Consider the following 22277-nt stretch of genomic DNA (forward strand, 5'->3'; position numbering starts at 1 on the left):
TCCACTGGGCAAGGGGAAGGGGTTAGAGAGAGATATATCTCTCTCTTTTCATCCCCCTCATCTCCACTGGGCAAGGGGAAGGGGAAATCTTTTTTTAGAAGGGGAGGCGAGATGGACGAGGGGTGAGAGGGGGGAGGGGATTTCGAGCAAAAAAGTCCGTCAGTTCTCTTATATTCACTCTACTAATGACTCGTTTTTATGGAAGGTGGTGGGTTCTGGAGTCCTGATTCAATCATTATCATCAATATATCGTATTGTGAGTATACACACGACACTACCCATTTAGCCTTCCTTTGTCACAGTTCCTGATGACACACATGTCCTCCCATTCTTAGCGTCTGCCTATACTTATTGTTATTCTGAGCAATGGATTGCTCAGTGGACTACTTTTTGCGGAATCGCTCATTGGACGACACCTTGGGAATAGCCCTCAGGTGGATGGGGTTCAGGGTATCCTTCCCTGCAAATCTATATACTTATATATATATAATATAGAAGCGAAAATATCCTAATTTAGTGGAGAAGCTCAGCTAGGGTGTGAGAATGTTGTAGTAGAAGGACTTTGGAATAACGCTAAAGATACACCTAAAATAAGCAGGTTTTCCAGCGTTTAAGAATATTTCTGCGTTTTCTTAGTTTTAAAAAGAAGTAATAGACGGAAAATGTTCAAATTTGGTAAGCAGGTGCGTACAGATTCACGCACCGCGAACACGACCAATCCACTTTCCATCAGCTGATTATATCTGTATTCGTACAGAAACGGTAAGATACAGATATAAAAAGCTTGGCATCAGCTGTTAAAAAATGAATTGCACGTGTTCGCTGCGCGTAAATCTGTACGCACCTCAAGGTCCTCAGTGCATACGAGCACTGATAACTTGAGTTAGCAATGTTACCTCCATAGTGTGCGCTAACAACGCTGTGTGTAACTTGGTTTAGCGCTGCCTGCGCCGTGTTAACGCCGCGGCATTAGCGCTCGTATAACATGGGCCTTAGGTGTCAAAAATGTTCTATTAGAAGAGCTGTGGAATAACGTCAAACATAGGCCTGAAATTAGTGTTATTCTTCTTTTTGTCAGCTTTTTTCGAATTGGGTACAAATGTTCACAGGATGAACAAATTTCAGCTAGGGTCTAAAACTATTATGTTGAGAGGTGCCCAATATTTCACCGAAGATACGCTCAATGCTGGCGTTTTCCAAGTTTTTCTATATTTTTCGGTTTTTTTATTATTATTTTATGGACAGAAATTGTTTCCTTCTTTTCACAGGTCCGTGTTATATTTTTTTAGGTTCAGAGTAAGTTGTTTTTCCAGGGGTCTCAGGAGCAATTGAATTTGAAAATGTAAACTTGAGGTAATGGCGGTGATAAATTAGAGGGACTCTTTTCTCCAGTTTTCCTTTTAGTTTTCTATGCATATTTCTTCGGAAAATTCATAATTGAGAGAGTTTGATATGCATGTTTTGTAGGTTAACCACATCATTCCTATCTCAAATTTAAAAGGCCTGAACTGAACACAATAATTTTCAAAATATCCTATCAAAGTCTCTATTAAATATTTATTCATTCCAATAGAAACACGATTTTTTCCATCCTGCACTACATAATTCGGAACGAACGGTTCCTAAAAGTATCTTTTGACTGTTTGATGGAAAGTAGCATGCCCATATGAAAAATGCAGACGAGCGAAGCGAGCCTGCCGACTAGTATCAAATAGTTTCCTTCGATAAAACCTATAGTATTGTACTTTGAAATTTTTCAATTCACTTCAATTTTTCATATTATTGCTACTGGATCCTCCTTGATCCGCCACTGCCTGTGATTCCATGACCCTTGGACCCCGGCAGTGTCAATGGGACTCGCTTCGTTTGCCTGCAAATCCCATTGAAACGGATTCCTCTTGTACATCATATCAATCAAAAGAGTATTTTGGAGCTGCTTCACTCGCTTGTTGTTTTTAAATGTGGCTCTTGGATAAAAACATAAAAATATGAACAATACCTAAGCTGAACCTCATTATGAAGTTTGGTTCTTGAAAAAACCACTATTGGTTCTTGAAAAATGTGATATAACTCTTAAAAAAGCGATGAATGACTGGGAAAACCAGGCTTGATTTCAGGAAATCCATAGAGTTAGTGCATGGAATATATATGTCAGTTTACTCGCGGAAACTCCGGCACTCAGAGCGAGCGAGGAGCTTGGTTGTCGGGTTCGGTGAGGACAACCAAACTCCTCGCACGCTAGCGTCAACTAGTCTCCCAGACAGTAAAAATACCCTACTGGTTCAGAGGGGACTAGTTGTCGGGACCGTAGACGACAACTAAGCTCCTCGGTCGCTGACGACAACTAGTCTCCCCGTCAGTAAAGCTCCTCTCTCAGGAGCTCAGTTGACGCCGTCAGTAAATCCCCTCGAATGTGGTATTAAAAGGAGCTTTACTGTCGGGGAGACTAGTTGGCGCGTTCCCGATTGCAGTAGAGAATGGTGAACTTAAAAACTGCCATTGCATCTCTCATATGTCTTCCCATACAGGTTTTATATAATAAATAGCCCTATTTCAATGTGCTCAACAGAATAGTTCCTTATGTCTTTGCTGTGAAATTGAAGATTGGGATGTTGAAAAATTTAGAGGGCCCTTAGTAACACCAGAAATTAAATCTCTTGTATATGATATCATTTATGATTTCTCATTTATGATAAATAGCCTCATTTCGATGTGCTGAGTAAGATTGTTCCTCTTGACTTTGCTATGAAATCAAGCATTGAAAGGTTGAAAATATTGAGGGAGTCCTTGGTTCCCCCCAAGGTGAATCCTGTCATATTTTTTTCTTTAAACAGACATATTCTAACATCATTATACCGTTCAGTGTGACTGCAAATTTTTCAAAATTGTCAAAAATAACACAGCCCTCCTCGAGTGTGGATTATTTTCGGTCCCCTTCCGTTTTGACTGTGAATTTTTCGTCTATGCAGCTTTAATATAATAAGATTCAGTCGGAAAATGGAAAATTCATTGTTGAGTGTACTTAAGCCCATATTCAAATACACAAAAAATGGCCAATTTCTATATTCAAAGCTATGTATCTCGGTAATCTTGGAATGTACAATAGAATTTTCTTTTTTATCTGCAGTAAACGATCCATGAAAAAATATGTTCGTAAAGTGAGATTTGATTGTTGAAAAAATCCCGGAAATTGTAGATATTTCTTTCATATTAACGGTTTTGGCAGTTCTATGATTGGGAAAAGTGATTCAAGGTGGATTCTATGCAAATGAGCTCGTAGAGGATGAATTTATCTACAATTTGGAATCAATCGTAAGTTTCTATGATGTATCAGACTCGTCTTAGAAACTCTTGATCAACAGTAAAATCACGAAGAAAATGTAAAAACTGAAATCGCCATTTTTAAAATCTCCTGTAACTTTCTAATTGGATTGGAATCGAAAGTATTATATATTGGAGTTGGTAGAGGAGGACAATTTTCACACATCCTCACTGGGTTTGGAATATTTTATCAAAAGTATTTCACAAGACATGCAGATTTCAATATAGAAATTGGTCATTTTTTGTGTATTGGAATATGGGCTTAAGAACATTCAACAATAAGTTTTCCATTTTCCGACTGAACTTGACTTATGATGCATGATTTTGGACCGCCTTGACGAGCCGAGAAGAATGAAGCGTAGTACGATGAAATCTGAGCATTGTGTCAAAAGTTATAAGTGTTTGAAATTTTGATCCTTGAGGTGCCTTAAGCGCATCTCTCCACTAGGAAATACTGAAATGAAGTTCATCTAACGGGTGATTCTCATAGAACATAGTCTCATGAACGTATGCCATTGTGCGAAATATCAATGTGCGGTCAATGTAGTTGGTGATGATGGTTGAAGCTGAAAATTAGGTGTTTTTCACAATACAAGGAGCATTGTTGTTAGGTGTACCTGGAAATATATATGAGATAGAGAGCTCTACCTGATCTCAGATTGTAGAGCACAAAAATACGCCCAGAGGGATTTTTAATTATACATCTGAATGGTCACAATCGTAAGATATTGTTGATCAAAAACTAAAATTCATCAAAATTGATTCTTTTCTTCAAATTTCACTCATTTTTGAAAAATCATAACTCATTGGAGATAGAGAGCTCCGAATGATCACATTTCAGAGTTTTATAATTTAAAGAAAAGGCAGAAGCAAATTTTGCTGACCGATCGCGAGATTTGGCAGAAATGGCTGAAAACTGGAAAATGAGCCGAAAATACGAGGTTTTTGGGCGATTCTGTATCTAGCACAAGGAAATTTTGCATGAAGAAATTGGTTCTGGACTTCTCTTATGTACCCAAATAATATATTAAAAAATCAGAACTACAATATAAATTGCATGCACCAATGTAAATACTAGTGACTGGACTAATAAAGTATGGGAAAAATATTTAAATTTGGTACACAGTCTCAGCTGAGTTATAAAAAGATATAGTAGGCTATATGCTCTTGGAATAACGCCCAAGTTCCGCGGTTTCTTAACGTTTCCCTGCGTTTTCTACGCCTTCTCAATAACTAATTGACAGATCATGTTCACATCTGGTCCAGAAGTTCAGCAAGGGTCTGAAAATTTTGTCATTAGCGGAATACAGAATTACGCCAAATATACGCGATTTTACTTCGTTTTCCTTGTATTCCCCAGGGTTTTTACTGCGATTTCTCACATTTTTATCAGGCATATTCTATAGAAGGCAGTGAGTGGCAAGGCAGAGACTCGTTAACGATGTTATTCACTGCCATAATTAACGTGGACTTCACTATACATGTCATATCATGGGTATACATTGCATTTGTATGACAGTATATTAAAATGTGACACCTACAATAGTGTATATCTAGAAAACTAAGAGATATATGGAAAAATGTTGCAGATGTTAATTGTAGGCAAATTTTTAAGCTTTAAAGTAGTATCCGATAGAAATGTACGCACGACGCATATTGTTTGAGATATATGCGGAAAACCAAAAAATTGTACTTTCAAACCACTTCCATCCAATTAGCACATGAAGTAGGGGTGAGGGCGTTTGATATTTTCACCCCCTAACTGGAAACTCGTAAAATTGTGAAATTATACTTCAAATTTAAGAAAGTCTAATGCTCTATAAGCTAATAATCAGCATGGGTTTTTCCATGAATAATTGAAAAGGTATGAGATCAAAAAAGCAAAAAAATGGAGGCAGACGTGTCTTTTTTTCAAAAATGGCACATCTTCAAGTGCGGATATCTCGAAAATTATAGAAGATATAGAAAAAGTTGTGGGGAGGGTATTGCAGGAGATTATTTAAGCTTCAATTTTGTATGTAACAGTCATGTCCGAAAGATGCACCCGATGAGCACAGAGTTAGGGGTGAGGACTTTTGATATGTCTACCTCCTTTATGCCCTAAAGGACACTGCATAGCAGAAAATTGACTTCCAAACTTTTCCTTTTATAACCCTCCAATGACTAGACTGAAAACTCAATATACAGGTTCAGTTTAGGAGATGGCAGTGCTACTCAGTAGGTTGGTTTCTATTCTCCAGTTTCTCATTCCGATTTTGCATTCTTGTAGGGTTTCAAAGTAGATTGAAACTTGAAAGGCTTTGCCTAAGTCCAAAAACTTAACTATTTTGTAAGTTTTGGACACAATTTGAATGAAAATTTCCTAAGAACAAGCTGTACAATAATTATCATAGTTGAAACATGTCTATCTATGAAAAATTATATTTTTATTGGTTTTTTTTATTAATAGCCAGAAGTTTTTAGAACCCTAATCTACTTGGATAAGAGCAATTTTCCGAGACCCAATGAACAAACATGTGAATATTCGTTACAGAGAATTAGAAAGGGCCTAGAGATTGCAAGTGTGTATTGACGGAAGCAGGTAAGCTCAATTGAAAAATGCAAGCGAGAGAAGAGAGTCTGCTGGTTTCATTTCTGGATGATACAGCCTGGGTGCGGGTCAGGGTAAGGCAAAGTGGAGGCAAAGCGAAGAGAGCCTACCTGCTAGATGCTAGTTATAATATATATTTATATCGGCGGGTGGCGCCAAATCCGCGTCTCCTATGTACTAAAACATTTCATTGAACTGGCACTCACAGAAAATCGCACGTCCAGAATATTGATTGTTTTGTGCGCTGTCTGGCATTTTGTTGAAATCACTCTGTAACCGCCAACCAGTTGCGGTAAGTAACCACTACGAGCGCCGCCGCTAGATCCTGCAGAGCTGTTTGAACTGTCGTTCACCAAGGAACCTTGCAATGAAAATTTCACCCCCTACATTGAAGCTGCTATAACGATGTAAGGAAAATTCGGAATAGTGAAATAATACATAATTTCAAAGAGATTTCAATGCTCTGCAAACCTACGATGAGCATCAGTTATTATGATGGATTGTTGGAGAGTTATAAGCCCTGAAAGAGCAAAACATTGGATAAAAACCTGTTATTCTAACAATAACACACCTTCAAGAGCGAATATCTCGGGAACTATTGAGAATATTACGAAATTCCACTGAACAAAAAGTGTAGAGAATTTATCAAGCTTCATTTTTGAATTTATGTCTGTTAAACGCATTTTTCTCAAGATGTGAGAGTGGAGGCAAAACGCTGAAAAATGCAACTTTCAAACCACCCTCATCCCCTAAGCACATGGGTTAGGAATGGGGACTTTTGATATGTTCTCCTCCTAACTAGTCTCAACAAAGCTGCAAAGTCAAAAATTTGGTTTAAATATTCCCTCCAAATTCCTCTGTCAATTGGTCTATTATTGCAAAAATGGAGATTCCACACTCAACACTAAAGCTGCTGCAAAAGGAGTACGGAAATTCGTAAAAGTGTGAAATTATACAACAAATTAAAGAGAATTTGATGTTCTATAAGCTCGTAATCAGCATGGACTTTTCCCGTCGATTTTCAAAATGTATAAGAGCAAAAATAGAAAATAATTGGTGGCAAACGTGTCTTTTTTTCAAAAATGTCACACCTTCAAGAGCGGATATCTCGAAAACTAGGGAAGATATGAAAAAAAATTATGAGATAAATATTGTAGGAAATTATGTGAGCTTCAATATTTGTTGTATAACAGTCAAGTCCTTAGGATGCATAGTTTTCGAGTCTTATGCGAGAAACCAAAAAATGGTACCTTTAAACCACCCCCACCCCCTTAGCACAGGTGGTAGGGGTGGGGACTTTTGATATGTTTACCTCCTTACTACTCAAAAAAGAACTGCGGGGTCAAAAATTGTCTTCCCAACATTTCCCTCCATACCCTTTTTTGAGCATTCATTGCCTGGACTACCTGTTAAGGTGCGTACAGACTTTCGCTCTGCTCCGCAACCGAACGTCACTCCAGCAGAGCGATTGATGATCGACCGGGGAGCAACAGTGGTTCGACCGGGGAACGCGAGAAGATCTAACATCTTCTGTAACGTTCATGATGGGTGCGTTGGCGGAGCGACTGTGGTTCGATGCTGGTACGAGGGAGGAGTGTGCTCGGTGTGGGTTGGAAGCGCGAATATGTGTACGCAGCTTTATAATTGAGCTTGATTCATGTTTTTGAATACTTAATTTGATCAACCAATTGTTGGTCTGGTCCTCCCATTATTAATAAAAGTGTATTCATTTCAACTTGTGTTCAATTAGTGTAGCCTGGCTCTACCTTTAGAAGCTACTAAAGAAGTAATTGTTATTGCGCCCACCTCGGTGACCGTAACACACTTACAGTCTACATAATGTGCCATATATCATCCAGTTTGGGTTGAAAGAAGAATCTTTGTTCGATTTTAAGTAGAGTAGAATGCCTAGTTCTTGTGCGCACCGAATGCTGTTGATTCTCCTGCACATTCTCATGTAACTCCTCTAGATTGAGGTATAATCAGTAATTGATAAACTCATCATAAAAATCATCATTATCAAATTCAATAGGCATGAGTTACCAATCGACATTGAAAGTTCCAGTATTGAAAAATGAAGTCTGAAGGAGAATTTTGAAGCTCCAATAAATTTCTTCAAGAAATAATGTCGATTACAGTAGCCCATACAGTATAAGCAATTCTAGACAGGTTCAAAGTGAACCTCACTATAAAATAATAGTAGACATTCAAATCCATGATATTGACATGAATAGATAAATTTAATAGAGTATTTACCATTTCCAGTGAAATCATATTTTGTCTTGAAATTTTCTATAACTTCGCCAACCAGGGATGAAGGCATCGTTTGTTCAAGTAGATTTTTCCACATATCTTGTTCAGCAATTTTATGAAAGGTTGCTGGAAAGATAATAATAATACATTGATCAGGTAAGTGTGGAATATAATATTAGTGTTTATGAGTACTCAATTAGTATGAATGAATCAATTCAATGTAACGACATTATTAGGGTTAAAATAATGTATAAGCTTATTAAGCTTAAAGCTCTGTGGGCACTTAGCCCACACTTACTTTCTTAGGCCCAATTCACACATAAGTGAGGTGGCACTGACTCTATGTCACTCTATGTGACTCTATGTCACTCCTATTCAGAGTGTTCACGAACTGCCTACCTGCGCTCCAGCTGAGAGGCCCGCCCAATCGCCTTTATCATAGGAGTGGACCGCGCCGCAGCGTAACATTGCTACTTATCCCCCTCCCAACGCTGTATCTATGATCGTAACCCTTAAACTATATACATCATTGGATTCAGGAAGAAATGGCCTACAACGTTTATTGAGATAATTCTTCCTCTAAGTCGTCTAACGACTTGAAAATTCGAGAAATAAAAAAGTCCATAATAAAAAAAAATTTTCCTAGATATTTTATTTGTCTATGGAAAAACTATGCGGTTTATCGTAAACATGTAGAGGACCATATTGAAAGCCAGTTATATGTAGACAATATTCAGGAAAAGTCAAAGCTGTACTATGAATAGAAGCTGCAGGACAGGTGATTTTATAAGCGCGCGTTTTTTACAACTAACCCCCCTCCCAGCAATCTGTCGACCACCCTGGGACGTGACGACATCGAGTTTCATATACACTAAAGACTCCATAACAATAATCCGAAGTCAAATTCCCTGACCTCTCTCATGTATGGTCAATGTAAGCCAGTGCCTGGACTATGAGCGTCTTCAGGGATACACTGCTCCAATGACTCGAGTGACTCGAGCTAGGCGACCCGCGTTCCATGGGAGCTTTTGACAGTTCTTCACCCGGTCGCCATCTTTGATTTTTCTCGCCCGGGTCAGGAATCGTGACGGCCCGACCAAATAGTACGGGCTAAGAAGTTCTAGCCCGAGTCACCCGGAATCGGAGCGCTCCTATTGGTTGATAGTTTCGCGTTGTCTGCTCTGGTCTGCAGTCAAGTAAACAACACAACTAAATGCAAATATGGAGGATTATTACGAATACAAACATGAGTTTTTTTTTTTGAAGGCATATTTTATAAAATAATTGGAAAGGAGGAAATTCACACATTATTGGCTGGTAAGTTTATTATTTGCATTTTTGACAATATTATTAGTTTAGTATGACTATTATATTAAAATATATTTGTGCTCATGACGTGATCTATCCAAAACTGTTAGGCTTTTTAGTGTTCATCAATGAAATTGTGAATAATAAATAATATTATATTTTGTTAATATTATTCTGTGTGGTTATGAAAGTTATTGATCCATTTAAATAGCATTGGAATATTTACTTTTGATTTTGACTACTTCTGTTTCTTCTTAGATTTTTATTGCTGTTTAACCTCAATACCTATTCGTATTTTGTTTATGGCCTAATTTATTGAAAAAATAAATAGAATTTCATTATCAAATTTTAGAATAATTAATCGGCTAAATAGAAACTTAAACCTAATAAACTTCACACATTTTCATTTCATTAAAAAGCTTGTTATTCTATGGAATAGGCCTATGCATAATAAAGATTGATTATTGCCAAATCTCATGAAATTCTATCAACACGTTTGGCCGTAATCGCGTTATCTCTTGCTTTCTATAAGAATAATTTTATTTGCTGTGCAGGTCCTCTGCATTTTATAAAGATTTTAATTTAAATTCAACAGCTTTAGTACTGAAAATTATGATTTTTGTTTTACAGGCAGCTTGGACTTCTTCCAGTCCAATCTGAAAGAAAACTATGGCCACATCGAGATGGCTGGTTTAGCAGCAGGTAAGGCGCTTTCATGCAATCCTCTTATAATATAATTTCTATCACATAATAACGATTAGTGATAGAAGTCACATTGGTATAAATAATTTTACCATATTCTGCTGCAATTTTTGTAGAGACTGTGATATTTACGCTAAGCTAAAAACTTGAAGCTTTTACATTAGAGTTGTCATTCAAAGTTTTCAACAAATTATGGCAATGTTAAAATTATAGCAACATTGCTTCCTCAACTTGTAAAAATCCCTCTATCTTAACATGATTTTTGTTTTCCATACATTGTCGAAAACACTGAGAAAGTTGCCAACAAAATTTTCCATCATTACAAGTCCATGCAGGCTATGCTCTCTAAGCGAAAATTTGACAGCTTTTGTTGCTCTACATTGTTTGAGAACAGCACATATTTAAAGATAATCAACAACATTTTTATAGAAGAATCTGTAAAAACTTTAGTGTATAATATGCAGCTTTAAACCCATTGCATTTTGAAAACTTAAACGAAGCCACTCCACAATTGAAAGAAGTCTGTCTTTTCAATACTAAAGAAGATACAGAGAACAACCTTGAAGACTTACAGTATAGGGAAATCTCTAAAACTATGAGACGAATATAATGTTTAGGAGAATTTGTAACCTTCAATTTTCCATAGGATAGTCAGTATTTGATTAGTATTGGTGTTGCTATCCTTTTGCCAGATTTTTTACAATGTAGAAATATATTCAATAATAATTGTTAATTATTATCATAGAGAAACGATAGCATAGTAGATATCCCATGGTATAGGGCGTTTATGTCGCAACTTTTACTGTTATCCCAAGCTGACAGTTCACTTAGTTCTTTCCCATGAAGCTGTGTGACGCTAGTAGTCTCTCATATTGTGCCGTTCATACACTCTCACCCCAACAAAACAGTAAAAATTTACAATAATCGACAATAATTGGCTTGAGATAACAGTAAAAGTTGCGACATAAATTCCCTATACAATGGGATATCTACTTACGCTAATGTTTCTCTATGTTATTATTAACAAAATTTTCAATCTAATTATGCAAGTGTATTATTTATTGAAAAGTAAATTTACTTGATGAGTACAATAAATTGATTGCTCTAAAGAAGAACGAACAATTGATATTACATAGCTAGTATCAGCTATCCTCTATAAAAGGCAGTGACTAGGCAGAGAATCGGCAACGTTGTTCTTCTATATTACTCTACTGCCAATGTAAAGTGACCTCACTATAGACGCGTTTCTTCTATGTTAAATATGTTCATGGTTATAACATTATTTGAGCTACTCTTTCGGTGTAATTTAATCAAGCTTCTGTAAGATTTTGTAGCCATTTTGATGTTTCCTTCTTGAACATCTTCAAAAAAGTGGTACTGATACAGCCTGTTAGAGAGTGATTTATATCATATTGAAAATTAAGAACTACAATATATTTTGCAAGCACCACTGTATATAGACTGCACTTCTAGTAATTATAACATAATGCTTAGTAGGCCTACCTTATGGAAGTCAATCATGTTCACTACTTAATGATGTTTTAATATCATTGTTTTCTTTATGTTACAGAAGTCACCACAGAGGGTCATGTGTGGACCACTGAGGCAGCAAAAGTGAAATTTATTTGGGATTAAAAGTTAACAGACCGTTGTGCAACCCGGTGATAATCTTGTATTAAAGGAAGTTCCTATGTAGCAAGCACAAGTTATGAAGTTAGTAGAGGCTATTATTGATTACATGAGATGACTTTTGTTGCTGCGAGAGTGTCGACCATGTTCATCTACTGAAGCTGCAATGACATCCACTATCTCATAGAATGTTCTATGAGCAGTACTTTGAGAAAAATTATATCTGTCATCAGCAGCTAAGAATGTCTCTGGTTTGCTCAACATCCAAACTGTAAAAAGTATTTTCTCCTCTAGAGGTATTTTTATATTTGCAGGCTGATTAATTCTCCTTCCTATAACTTCTAAGAGCACCTAAAAATGTTGATGTTAATCTTTGTAAAATTGGAATTAAATAAAAAAACAAACAATCTACAATTTTTGATTTGAAATACACCATGTTTGGTTTTTCGTATGGCCAATATCTTACAGTACCTCTATTATACGCTCATATGGCCCGTCGCAAAGTAGACCCACGCTAATCCACGAAAAGCAACCCACGCCGTGGGATGTTTTGTAAACCATTGCTATAGAATTATTCATAATCAATCAGCTGACAAGTGGATTCTTCATTGCATGTATTACACAGATGTCTGGAGAAGCTTAGCATTGGTTTACTAAACATCCCACGGCGTGTGGGTTGGTTTTCATGGATTAACGTGGGTCTACTTTGTGGCGGGCCTATAGTTGGGTCTAGTCAACTATGACCATCCTATAACTGAAGACGCGATCGATCTATCCAGGAATGCCTGGTCATTGAAAATAAATGATAATAATTTAAAATGGTCTACAGCACTGATTTCATTATAAAAAATGATATAGTCAATTTCGAATAAAATAACAAACCAGTTACTTGAGATGAGTAACAACTCAAGAGAAATGGTACAACAACAGAAACTAGTCTCTCAAAATGTTTTCATAAATGTTTGGTTTAGAAAATGTGATGTTGGCTCTATTTCTAAACTCATTTTGGTTCTTTTAAAATGTCAAAAAAGTAAATCAGTTTTTGCTTTTATTTTTTTACAATTTAAAAGCATCCAAAATATATTTTAGGGAAAATGGTATTATTTTCATTTAATGAAGACTAGTGCAGTGGTCTCTTTGATGACGCCAAAAAATATAGTCATATAATATATTCATGATTATTAAACAAGAATCCAGAATCTACACCGCGACCCACTTGGTCTGTTTTCAGTAGGTGACCTGAATAGAATAATGCTACATTAACCATGTTTACAAAATTTCAGTGGAAAGATTCTGATGATAATAGTATGGAATCTTTTATCTGCATATGGTTTGCCAAGACATTCTAAAATGGCTTTTAAACTCACTTATATTATAAAGTGATATTATATTTTCAAAATAACCCAAGTTGTGAGGTCTCGTATTATTACATTTCTGTTGGAATAATTCATTGAAAACCCTTGAAGGATTTCCCAATTCCTCCGCAGCAACTGGCCCTACAATGTTTGGTGCATCATAATAATTATTGTTATTATGTTCCTTATCCAATTCTCCTAGAATAAACTCATTTATTACAGCATGAGCCATGTTTGTTTTGCAAAACATAACCTACTTTTAGTGTCACACCAGTGTGTGTGTATGTGTGTGTGTTTTATTCAAATATTCGCGCCATCCGAATATCAAAAGTACGCGCCAAACAGCATCGACCGGTCGATGTCTGGTTGTCGTTCCATGGGATCACTAGTCTGCCCCGGGTCAGCCTCCATTTTGTTCGGCTCTGGGTCACCCGAGTCAGTGACTCAAAAGTATCCCTGAAGATAACCTATGATGCTAATTCGTGATATAGCTAAATGGGCTTCGGAAAACGACTGCGCAATGACCAACCATTTATGTCAGTGATCCCAAACTATGTCTCACATATGTTTGATTTTATGGAACGACTCTGCAACCGGTAATCTGTCTAGTAACTTTGCTATTCATGAGCTACCACACAGACATGCGCTGACACATGATTTCAGCTGGTTAATATACAACATAATTATAACTTTTACAACAACAAAGTGATACAGGTTGAGATATCAATGTCACAGAATACATACAGAGTGGAAAGTATCAATCAAACGCCTATCCAATCATTGCTTTTTATATGTCACAAATCTTGAGTGCACCAAGACCACGTCACGTGACTGCGCCATCTTGTTGGAAATTGAAATCCCGGTCTTTTGATTGGCTTGTGGCAGTGAACGAGACCGATTGACCCAGATCAGTAAAGTGATCCGAATCTCTCATCATTACTAATACAATGCTGAACTTTCTTAAAAGATGGCGGATTTTTATGCCAGGATACTAGCCAACTTTCCATTCTGTATCAATTCTGTGTCATTGTGCAGTTTTGTCAATCATTTTCTCTTGGTACTCTGTATAGAAATCATGTAAGGTATCATTAATTGGGATTCATATGTGTGACATAGATGTTGAAGCGACAGAGTAACTTTTCATTTCAAATAGGATCCCCAATGAAACCTACTGTCAAATTATTCTTGTAAAAGAAATATTCACCTGTTTCCATAATTATCACCAACTCTGTATAATTAAAAGTTTCAAAGATTACAATACAACAGTCCTTGAGCAAGTTCTCCAATCCAGAGGGTTACTAATTACTATAACTGAGTAACTGTCTGAAGAATGCTTTCAACGTTCACATGACGTTCGTTGATAGTAACAGTAGCATAGGTTGTCACTAATAATATTCTAATCTTAGAATAATATTATAATATCACTTGTTTTTTTTCTTAATACTGATCTAAACTCACCTATAGCGATGTAGTCTGCTTCTGCCAAATTCAAATTCCATTGCTGAAAAGTAGGGCTTAGTTATAGTAAAAGTTTATCCATGTTAAAGCAAAATCCAATATCCATAGCAAAAGTATTATCCATGCTAAAAAATATTATATCTTATCTTTAAAGCCTAGTTTAAACATCGCCAATTGGCGAGACAGTTAGTTGTCTTTGGACAATATTGTCATCACGTGGTTGCGGATTATCGGAAGACAGGCCAGTTAAACGAGAATATGTGTGGGCACGAAATCTACTCTGTGATGTGGGGATTATAAGCTGGCGCGTGTGGTGCGAGCAGCTTGCTTTAAAGATGGCCGCGCCCTTGGCTCCATGTGCTGGATTCGAGGTCTCACAAGTCCTCGATGTTATTTGTATAAGGTGATGAAATAACGAACACTGACACTGGTTTGCACGATTATGAAGCGACTTTGTTTATTTAAATAGCACTTTACATACTAGTAGGTAAACCGATATTATATTAACAAGAAGACGTAAATACTAGAGAAGTAACAAGCGAGTGTGTGAGAGTTGTGACATGTGTTCTGTCTCTAACGGTAAAATACTGTTGCTATGAGAAGCGTAGAGCCAGGAGGCTACTAGTGTGCCCAAATGTCTTCCTCTCTAGTGCTAAGAGGGTCTTCTCCTTGTGAAGTCTTTATACGATGACAATAATTTCATGCCAGTCAGTTGCCTTATGACAATTGTCTTGCCAATTGGTATCGTATAAATTGGGCTTTAGACACTTAGGCGAGTACGTTTGTTAAATTTATCCATTAGCTGACTTCCTTTTTACTAATCACTTATTAAATTCTTTAGAACTCAATCCACCTCCTACATTATTATTATTCATTTCAAATTCATCAGTTTTGTATTAATATTTTTGAGTTATACTTCAATAAAACCAATCAGGTGAGTTGCAGATAAATTCAATTGGACGTTTCAAAACGATAAAACGATGTACATAATCAGTAGGCCTACATATAGCATAGAGAAAATATGGCATAATATGAAGATGTCCTATATTATGTTCTAACCGACATAGTCCTAATGGTCTTTTTTGTGACACTAGAAGTCTCTCACTTTTGCCATTTCACCCGGCCAAAACAGTGATAATAGACAGTAATTGACAGTTTGTGACTCAAGTTGACAAAAAATTGGTTTGATGAAAAAATATCCAAATACGATAGCATGTCCAGAAAGTAAGTTCCGTTTCAATTTATATCTGCTGCAGCTGCCATCGCAGCTCCGCACATGCGCGGTAGACGCTCTGTATCAAGGGGAAGAAACGTGTGCCATTTGGAGATCGCTGTCAGCCAGGTAAGCTTTGTTGTGCTTCTTTACAATCTCAGTGTTGATTGAAAATCCCGCCGCTTGTGAAATCAGGTCTGTGATTTGTTTACTGAATGCAAGGAAAGTGAAACCAAGTGAAATTTATCAGCAAATTTGCAATGTTCATGGACAAAATGCGATGAGTGATTCAATGGTGAGAAGATGGGTCTGACAGTTCAATGATGGACGTAGTGATGTGCACGATGAAGAACGAAGTAGGCGTCCATCTTCGGTTACAGAAGAACTGGTTCATGCATTTGATGACAAGATCCATGAAAACCAAAGGTTCACAATTAGAGCTCTCGCTATGGAATTTCCCCAAATTTCACGATCACTAATGCATGAAATTGTTATAGGAAAACTGAAATTTTGTAAACTTTGCTCACGTTGGGTACCAAAGATTCTTACTGAGCAACACAAAGCAAAACGGATGGGTTGTGCACTTCAGTTTTCGACCCATTATGCTGGAAGCAGCAAAGAATGTCTGACACAGATAGTCACAGGAGATGAAACTTGGGTTTCTTACAACACTCCTGAAAGTGAGCGGCAATCTGTTTCCAACTGGTTGAAGACACAGGCAGCAAATTTCTATGAAGAAGGAAGGTATACAAAAACTTGTGCCACGCTATGACAAATGTCTGCAAAATTTCGGTAGTTATGTGGAAAAGTAGTTTGAGAGTTGTAGAATTTTGTGCAATAAATAACTTTTCTGTATCTGTACACAATTTAATTTTATCACCAAATGGAACTTACTTTCTGGACCTACCACGTAAAAGGAGCTGATGTCGTCAATACATCTCTCATTTTGTTTTATCTTTTTCTTTTTCATTCATTTAATTCATAATTAAGATATCAATTCAGTTGCTTTATTGGAATCGTTATTAATATTTCAGTTACATTGTAAAATGTTATATAATTAAGGTATATTATAATATTGTTATGTATAAGGCCTCGCAGGTGGCGAGGGGTTTCTGGTAAACAACACAGTGGTGGCAGGGGGGGGGGGCTTCTGGATAGTTCTCGTATGTTCTAGTTTTGGTGAGGGGTGCATTGACCAATGGCAAGCGTGATCTAGAAGTCTCCATGCACTGTGATTGGTCGGGCTTGTTCAACATCTCTAGAACCGTCTCGAGAATTCTGCTGTACCTCAATAAAAAAAATGTCACAGTAGTTATCAGTTTATAGTTGTTTCTAGTTTACCTTCGTGTGTCATAGTGTTGTAAGTAATAAATCTAATTAGTATAAATCGCGTCAAGTGTTTTATTTCTGTAGAATTCCATAACAATATATTTTTTTATGTAACCAATAACATTGCATTGTGGGTTAAGTGGAAGACTTATTGCCTAAACTTCGCCCACATCACTTTTTGTAATGTTATAAAGTGAAAATAAAAGACATTTATCTATCTATCTAACCTTTTAGTTGGATACCTTTTTCAATTCCAGGTAGAAGTTTTACTGCTTCTTTTACTAATCACTTATTAAACTCTTCAGAACTCAACTCCAATCGCCAGCGGTGGATTTGAGGCTATACTGGTGTAGAATACAGTCATGTTCAAAAATTATTTCAATATTTGATCTGTATGCACGCATAAGAATGAATGAATAAATGCATTCTTCACAATCAGACATCATGTGAATATGCAATTAAACTAATTTGATAAGTACTGGGAGCTTGGAGTATTCTATCTGAATTTTTCCTAGAGTTATTCAAGTTTATATTTCTGCATCAAGAGAATGCATTATCAATGCATAATGAAGAATTTTGATTTGTATTTTTGAGATGGAAATTGATTTGACTTATTGATGTCACTGATAAAAGAGCTTACTCTTCCTGTTCTTTCCTGTTGCGGGGTTAGTGTGGTTGATGGAGCGGTCGGTGGTGGGGTTGATGATCCTCTAGCCGCCTCAACTGCTAGCAAAACAATTAACGTCCAAGTGAATACCTCTACAGCGAGGCACTTCTCACGCATCATCAACATTGTTTTCCAACTGCTTTGTTAGTTGATATTGTCTGCAACAAAAATGAAAATAGTGAAAAACGAGATTATTTTTCAAGACATATTTTTCTTTGAACTATTTTTTTATCTTCAAAAAATTTAATTCATCTAGGTATTTCACTTTCTATGACGAACTGTTGATTAATTATAATCTATTCAGTTGACAATACAATCTAATGTTTTTTACTACAAAGTATTACTTTCTAACAAAAATTAAGGCACCTACCCTAATTTCTATATGTTCCAAAGTCCCCTGAGTCCAAAAAAGTGGTTTTTGGGTATTGGCTTGTCTGTGTGTGTGTGTATGTTCAGCCTGAACCAATGTACTTTGGTATCTTTGTCCTCTATTATACAGTATTTAATTTTGTGTGTCATAAATTTATAAGAAACTAGCAGGAACCCATGCTTCGCAAGGATCTATTTTCAAACTTGATAATCTGAAAACTTGATGTAATGAAATCTTGAAGAATTGAAAATAGGCCTATAACCATCCTTGGTCGTGTCACGACCGTTGGTTCTAAAACTGCAGTCTGCTCAGTTGAGAAAGGGAACTCAGTTCCCGAAAACTTCCCCCATTTCTAATGTAAGTTTTCAAGTGTTTTCAAATCCATTTATGTATCATGTCTCCTGTTTTAATTCATATTACAAACTTTAAAGTGTCTTCTGTTATGTGCTTATGTGCTATATATATATATAATATATATATATCTATATATATATATATATATATATATATAAATGAATGTCTGTTTGTGTGTTTGTTCCCTATGACTTGAAAAATACTTGACATAATGGCATGAAACTTTGGGAATATGTTGTGTGAATATTGGGGATGGTTTCTGACCAGAAATTTTAATAGGGTGGCTAATAATGATTATTTATTAATCCATTTTACAGACCTATGTTTTCGAAATTGTCGGCCTAGCGGCTACCTAAGAACGGGAAGATGATCATGATTCAAGATCATATTGGGATAATAGGCCTATGATTCAGCATCTAAAGCTACCAGCTGTAATAAACACGTCACCCTATGATAAATTGTATAGGCTACTGGTATCACAACAGTAGTTTGGAGTTGATTGATACCAGCTGTAGATAATTATCTATTACCATTATAATGGTTCCTTAGGAGACCTATACAAATAATTATCACTTACCTATCAAAAGTAACCGGAAAATGTTGGAAAAAAATTATTCACCTGCCGTGCTACCAATTTTTCCTAAATCGGTTGGATAGCATTTCACACCTATTAACCTAAGGATAGTTATCGGCTCCAACGTAATAGATTCTTGGTAAACTATGAATGGATCTATCGCCTATGAATGAGAAATCCAATTTTCAGAGCAAATGAACTTATAATCTTCAGATGAATTTTGGCAATATACTACGCAAATACACAAAGAACAATATCTTACAAGCCTAAGCATCTAAAGTCACTACGAGCTAAATACTTATCCAGTTTATATAGTTGAAAAACAGTGGCTATTGGCTTGTATACACAATAAACAATATATAGACAAAATAGAACACTATAAACTGTTTAAAACTCAATTTAAAACATTAATAAATTCACTTAAACAGAAAAATATTCAGAGAGCACAAAATTACAACACACACAGCCAGCCATTAGTTTTAGAGAGAGAGCACAGGAAAAGCCTAGCTACCAGGAACAGAGCAAAGCTTCTTCAGTGTTGATGTTACGGACACGTCACCAAAAAAATTTATAAATTACAAGTTTAGAATTCACATTTTATCTTTGTTCTCAATAAAACTTTATTTTGAAACTGTTATTTTAAATTTTTATATATCATCTCTATTTAAATAAACCATTTATCTATTAATTCTGTCAACTCAGCCTCGGTGACACCATGGAATATGCAACACAATCATTTACGATAAATTCTCAGTCAAAAAGTTGTCCGTAATCAATTACTCTGATATTTACTATAACGTTTTATAGATCTCGAATTGAGGATTCGATTCCAATCAAGAAAAAATGTAATATTACAAATACCCCCCTCTTGACATAAAAAATTTTACTGTTTGAAAATTTAAAGAAAAAATTACATTGACCCTAATGGAAAATTTTGAATTGTAAATTCGAGAACAGTAACAATTTTTTTTATAAAAACATTACATGTCAACTATAATTGAAAATTATTATAAAAATTCATCAATAGCATTTGTTATATGTTTCCAAACAATATTTCAAAGTATCAAAATTACTTTTGATTTAGCTTTATAATTTAAAGGAAAATATCTCAACAGAAAGTTTAATATATAAAGAATAGTTTTTTGAAATTGCACATAAATTTAATAGATAGAAAAATTCAATTTTTATTGCATAAAAAAAAATTAGTATGTTGAATAAAAAAAATTATTATTATTATTATTTTTTTTTTTTTAATGAATTGATGAATTGTTACATTTAATTTTCACATAAAATTTCAATAAATCAAAAAATGTTCATTTCTTTCACTATTGACGCAGTTGATTTTATCGATGCACATTTTGGAAAACAGTCCGTTAAGGCACTCAGTATGATTTTCAGTTAAGTGTGACTCCAGTGTGATGATGTTAGTGTTGGGCTGATCCAAATACTCGTAGTGTTGGGCTGATACTTGTAGTCGACTGATGCATATCAAACTCCATACAGGTGACATCTCAGTTAGCATTACCTCATGCTTGTAGTAGATGGCTGCATACCAAACTCGATACAGAGTCACGTAAATTTTGTATCATATTTGTAATTATACAATGTACATTTCAGGCTTGAAATGACAATGTAATTCGTTTTTTGGAAAAGAGATAGACGCTGCATACAGGATTAATTTAGGTGAGGATTAATTTAGGTAAGGTTTGGTTTTTTGATATTTTCAGCTTTCAAGGTTTAGAGTTCTGCATACAGGAATAATTTAGGAGAGGATTTTTGAATCAATTCTTTCATGATACTGTGACTGTTATTCTGAATTCAAAGTTGCGAACATGAACATGGATGGCAATTACCTCCAGGTAATGTAGTAGTTATTGTTGGCGTAGTTATTGGTGTAGATATTAGTGTAGATATTGGCGTTGATATTGTTGTAGGTAGTGGCGTAGTTATTGGCATTGATATTGGTGTAGGCATCAGCGTAGATATTGGTGTAGACATCAGCGTAGATATTGGCGTGGATATTGGTGTAGGTAGTGGCGTAGTTATTGGTGTAGGCATCGGCGTAGATGAGTCACACTAGTTCGAAAATCACCCAAATGTTCTCAACACTCTTCATGGCGTTCACTTGTTGCCAATTTCGAGATTCACATGATAATTATTTCAATGTTAATGTCTGTGCTGTACCTGTTATCTTAAAATGCTTATAAACTAAAAAGAAAATTTTGATTAAGCTATCAATACAATCTCATACACATGAAAATTATTTTTAAGTATATAATCAATATAAAATTGAAATTTGTTAACATCTTATTATACAGTCAGCAATACATAAATTGTGAAATATGGAGATATCAATTACAAATTTCAATAGAAAAAAAATAATTTCATTTCCATCTATTCATTGTTCAAATATTTTATAAAGAGCAAATTATTCAATATTATTAATCATCGTTTGTTGGATACTACAGTTTATTTCGACTTTTCAATGTTCTAAACACAAACTACATTTCATGACAAATTTTTACTATCAATCATTAAACAAGAAATCATTCAAAACATCAATAATATTTTGCTTCAAAGGCAATCAATATTCATAAGTAAACAGCATCTATGGCAATCAACATTATTAATCATTATTTTGCATCTATGGCAATCAACATTATTAATCAACACAAAAAAAATATTATCTCATTACTGCCTCTCTAAGTCATAACCTTCTGGTCATTTCTTCTTTAGGCAATAATGGTTTTCCATCTCAAAAAACAATCACATACCAGCAAAATTCTAATCAACAAACCCCACTAAAAATTCTACATACACTCCAGCATCCATTTCAAACGATAATCAATCATATCAAAATTTATAGAACAAACAGTTTTAAAATTTTGAAAAAGACATCAATTACAAAAACTTGAGAGAAATTTTAACCTTTAACTCATTTCAATTGATAATATAACAAAACGTTTTTATTCAATGAAAACATTATTATTCAAGTTAACTTTCATTAATACATCTCATATATATGGCTACACAATTCATTAATACTTTCAAATTTTGAAGTTTATTTATTATAACAAAAGAATTTATACATAAGAATAGATTTCGGCATGTTCTAAATTGAACCATTTATTTTTTTAAATAATTTTATAATTTG

General features: G+C 35.3%; 1 protein-coding gene across 1 annotated transcript in view; it reads right to left on the reverse strand.

Moving 5' to 3' along the window:
- Positions 1-8003: 8003 nt before the first annotated feature.
- The window catches only part of LOC120348869, a 48481-nt gene continuing 34207 nt past the window's right edge, over positions 8004-22277 (reverse strand). The window contains exons 2-4 of the mRNA XM_039432784.1: positions 17799-17983; positions 14617-14659; positions 8004-8290 (exon numbers count right to left, since the gene is read on the reverse strand). Coding sequence (XP_039288718.1) covers positions 8073-8290; positions 14617-14659; positions 17799-17951 — 414 coding nt within the window. The 5' untranslated portion in view covers positions 17952-17983 and the 3' untranslated portion in view covers positions 8004-8072. The remainder of the gene's footprint in view (positions 8291-14616; positions 14660-17798; positions 17984-22277) is intronic.

The sequence above is a fragment of the Nilaparvata lugens genome, chromosome 7 (assembly GCF_014356525.2).
Source record: "Nilaparvata lugens isolate BPH chromosome 7, ASM1435652v1, whole genome shotgun sequence".
NCBI classification, from domain to species: domain Eukaryota; kingdom Metazoa; phylum Arthropoda; class Insecta; order Hemiptera; family Delphacidae; genus Nilaparvata; species Nilaparvata lugens.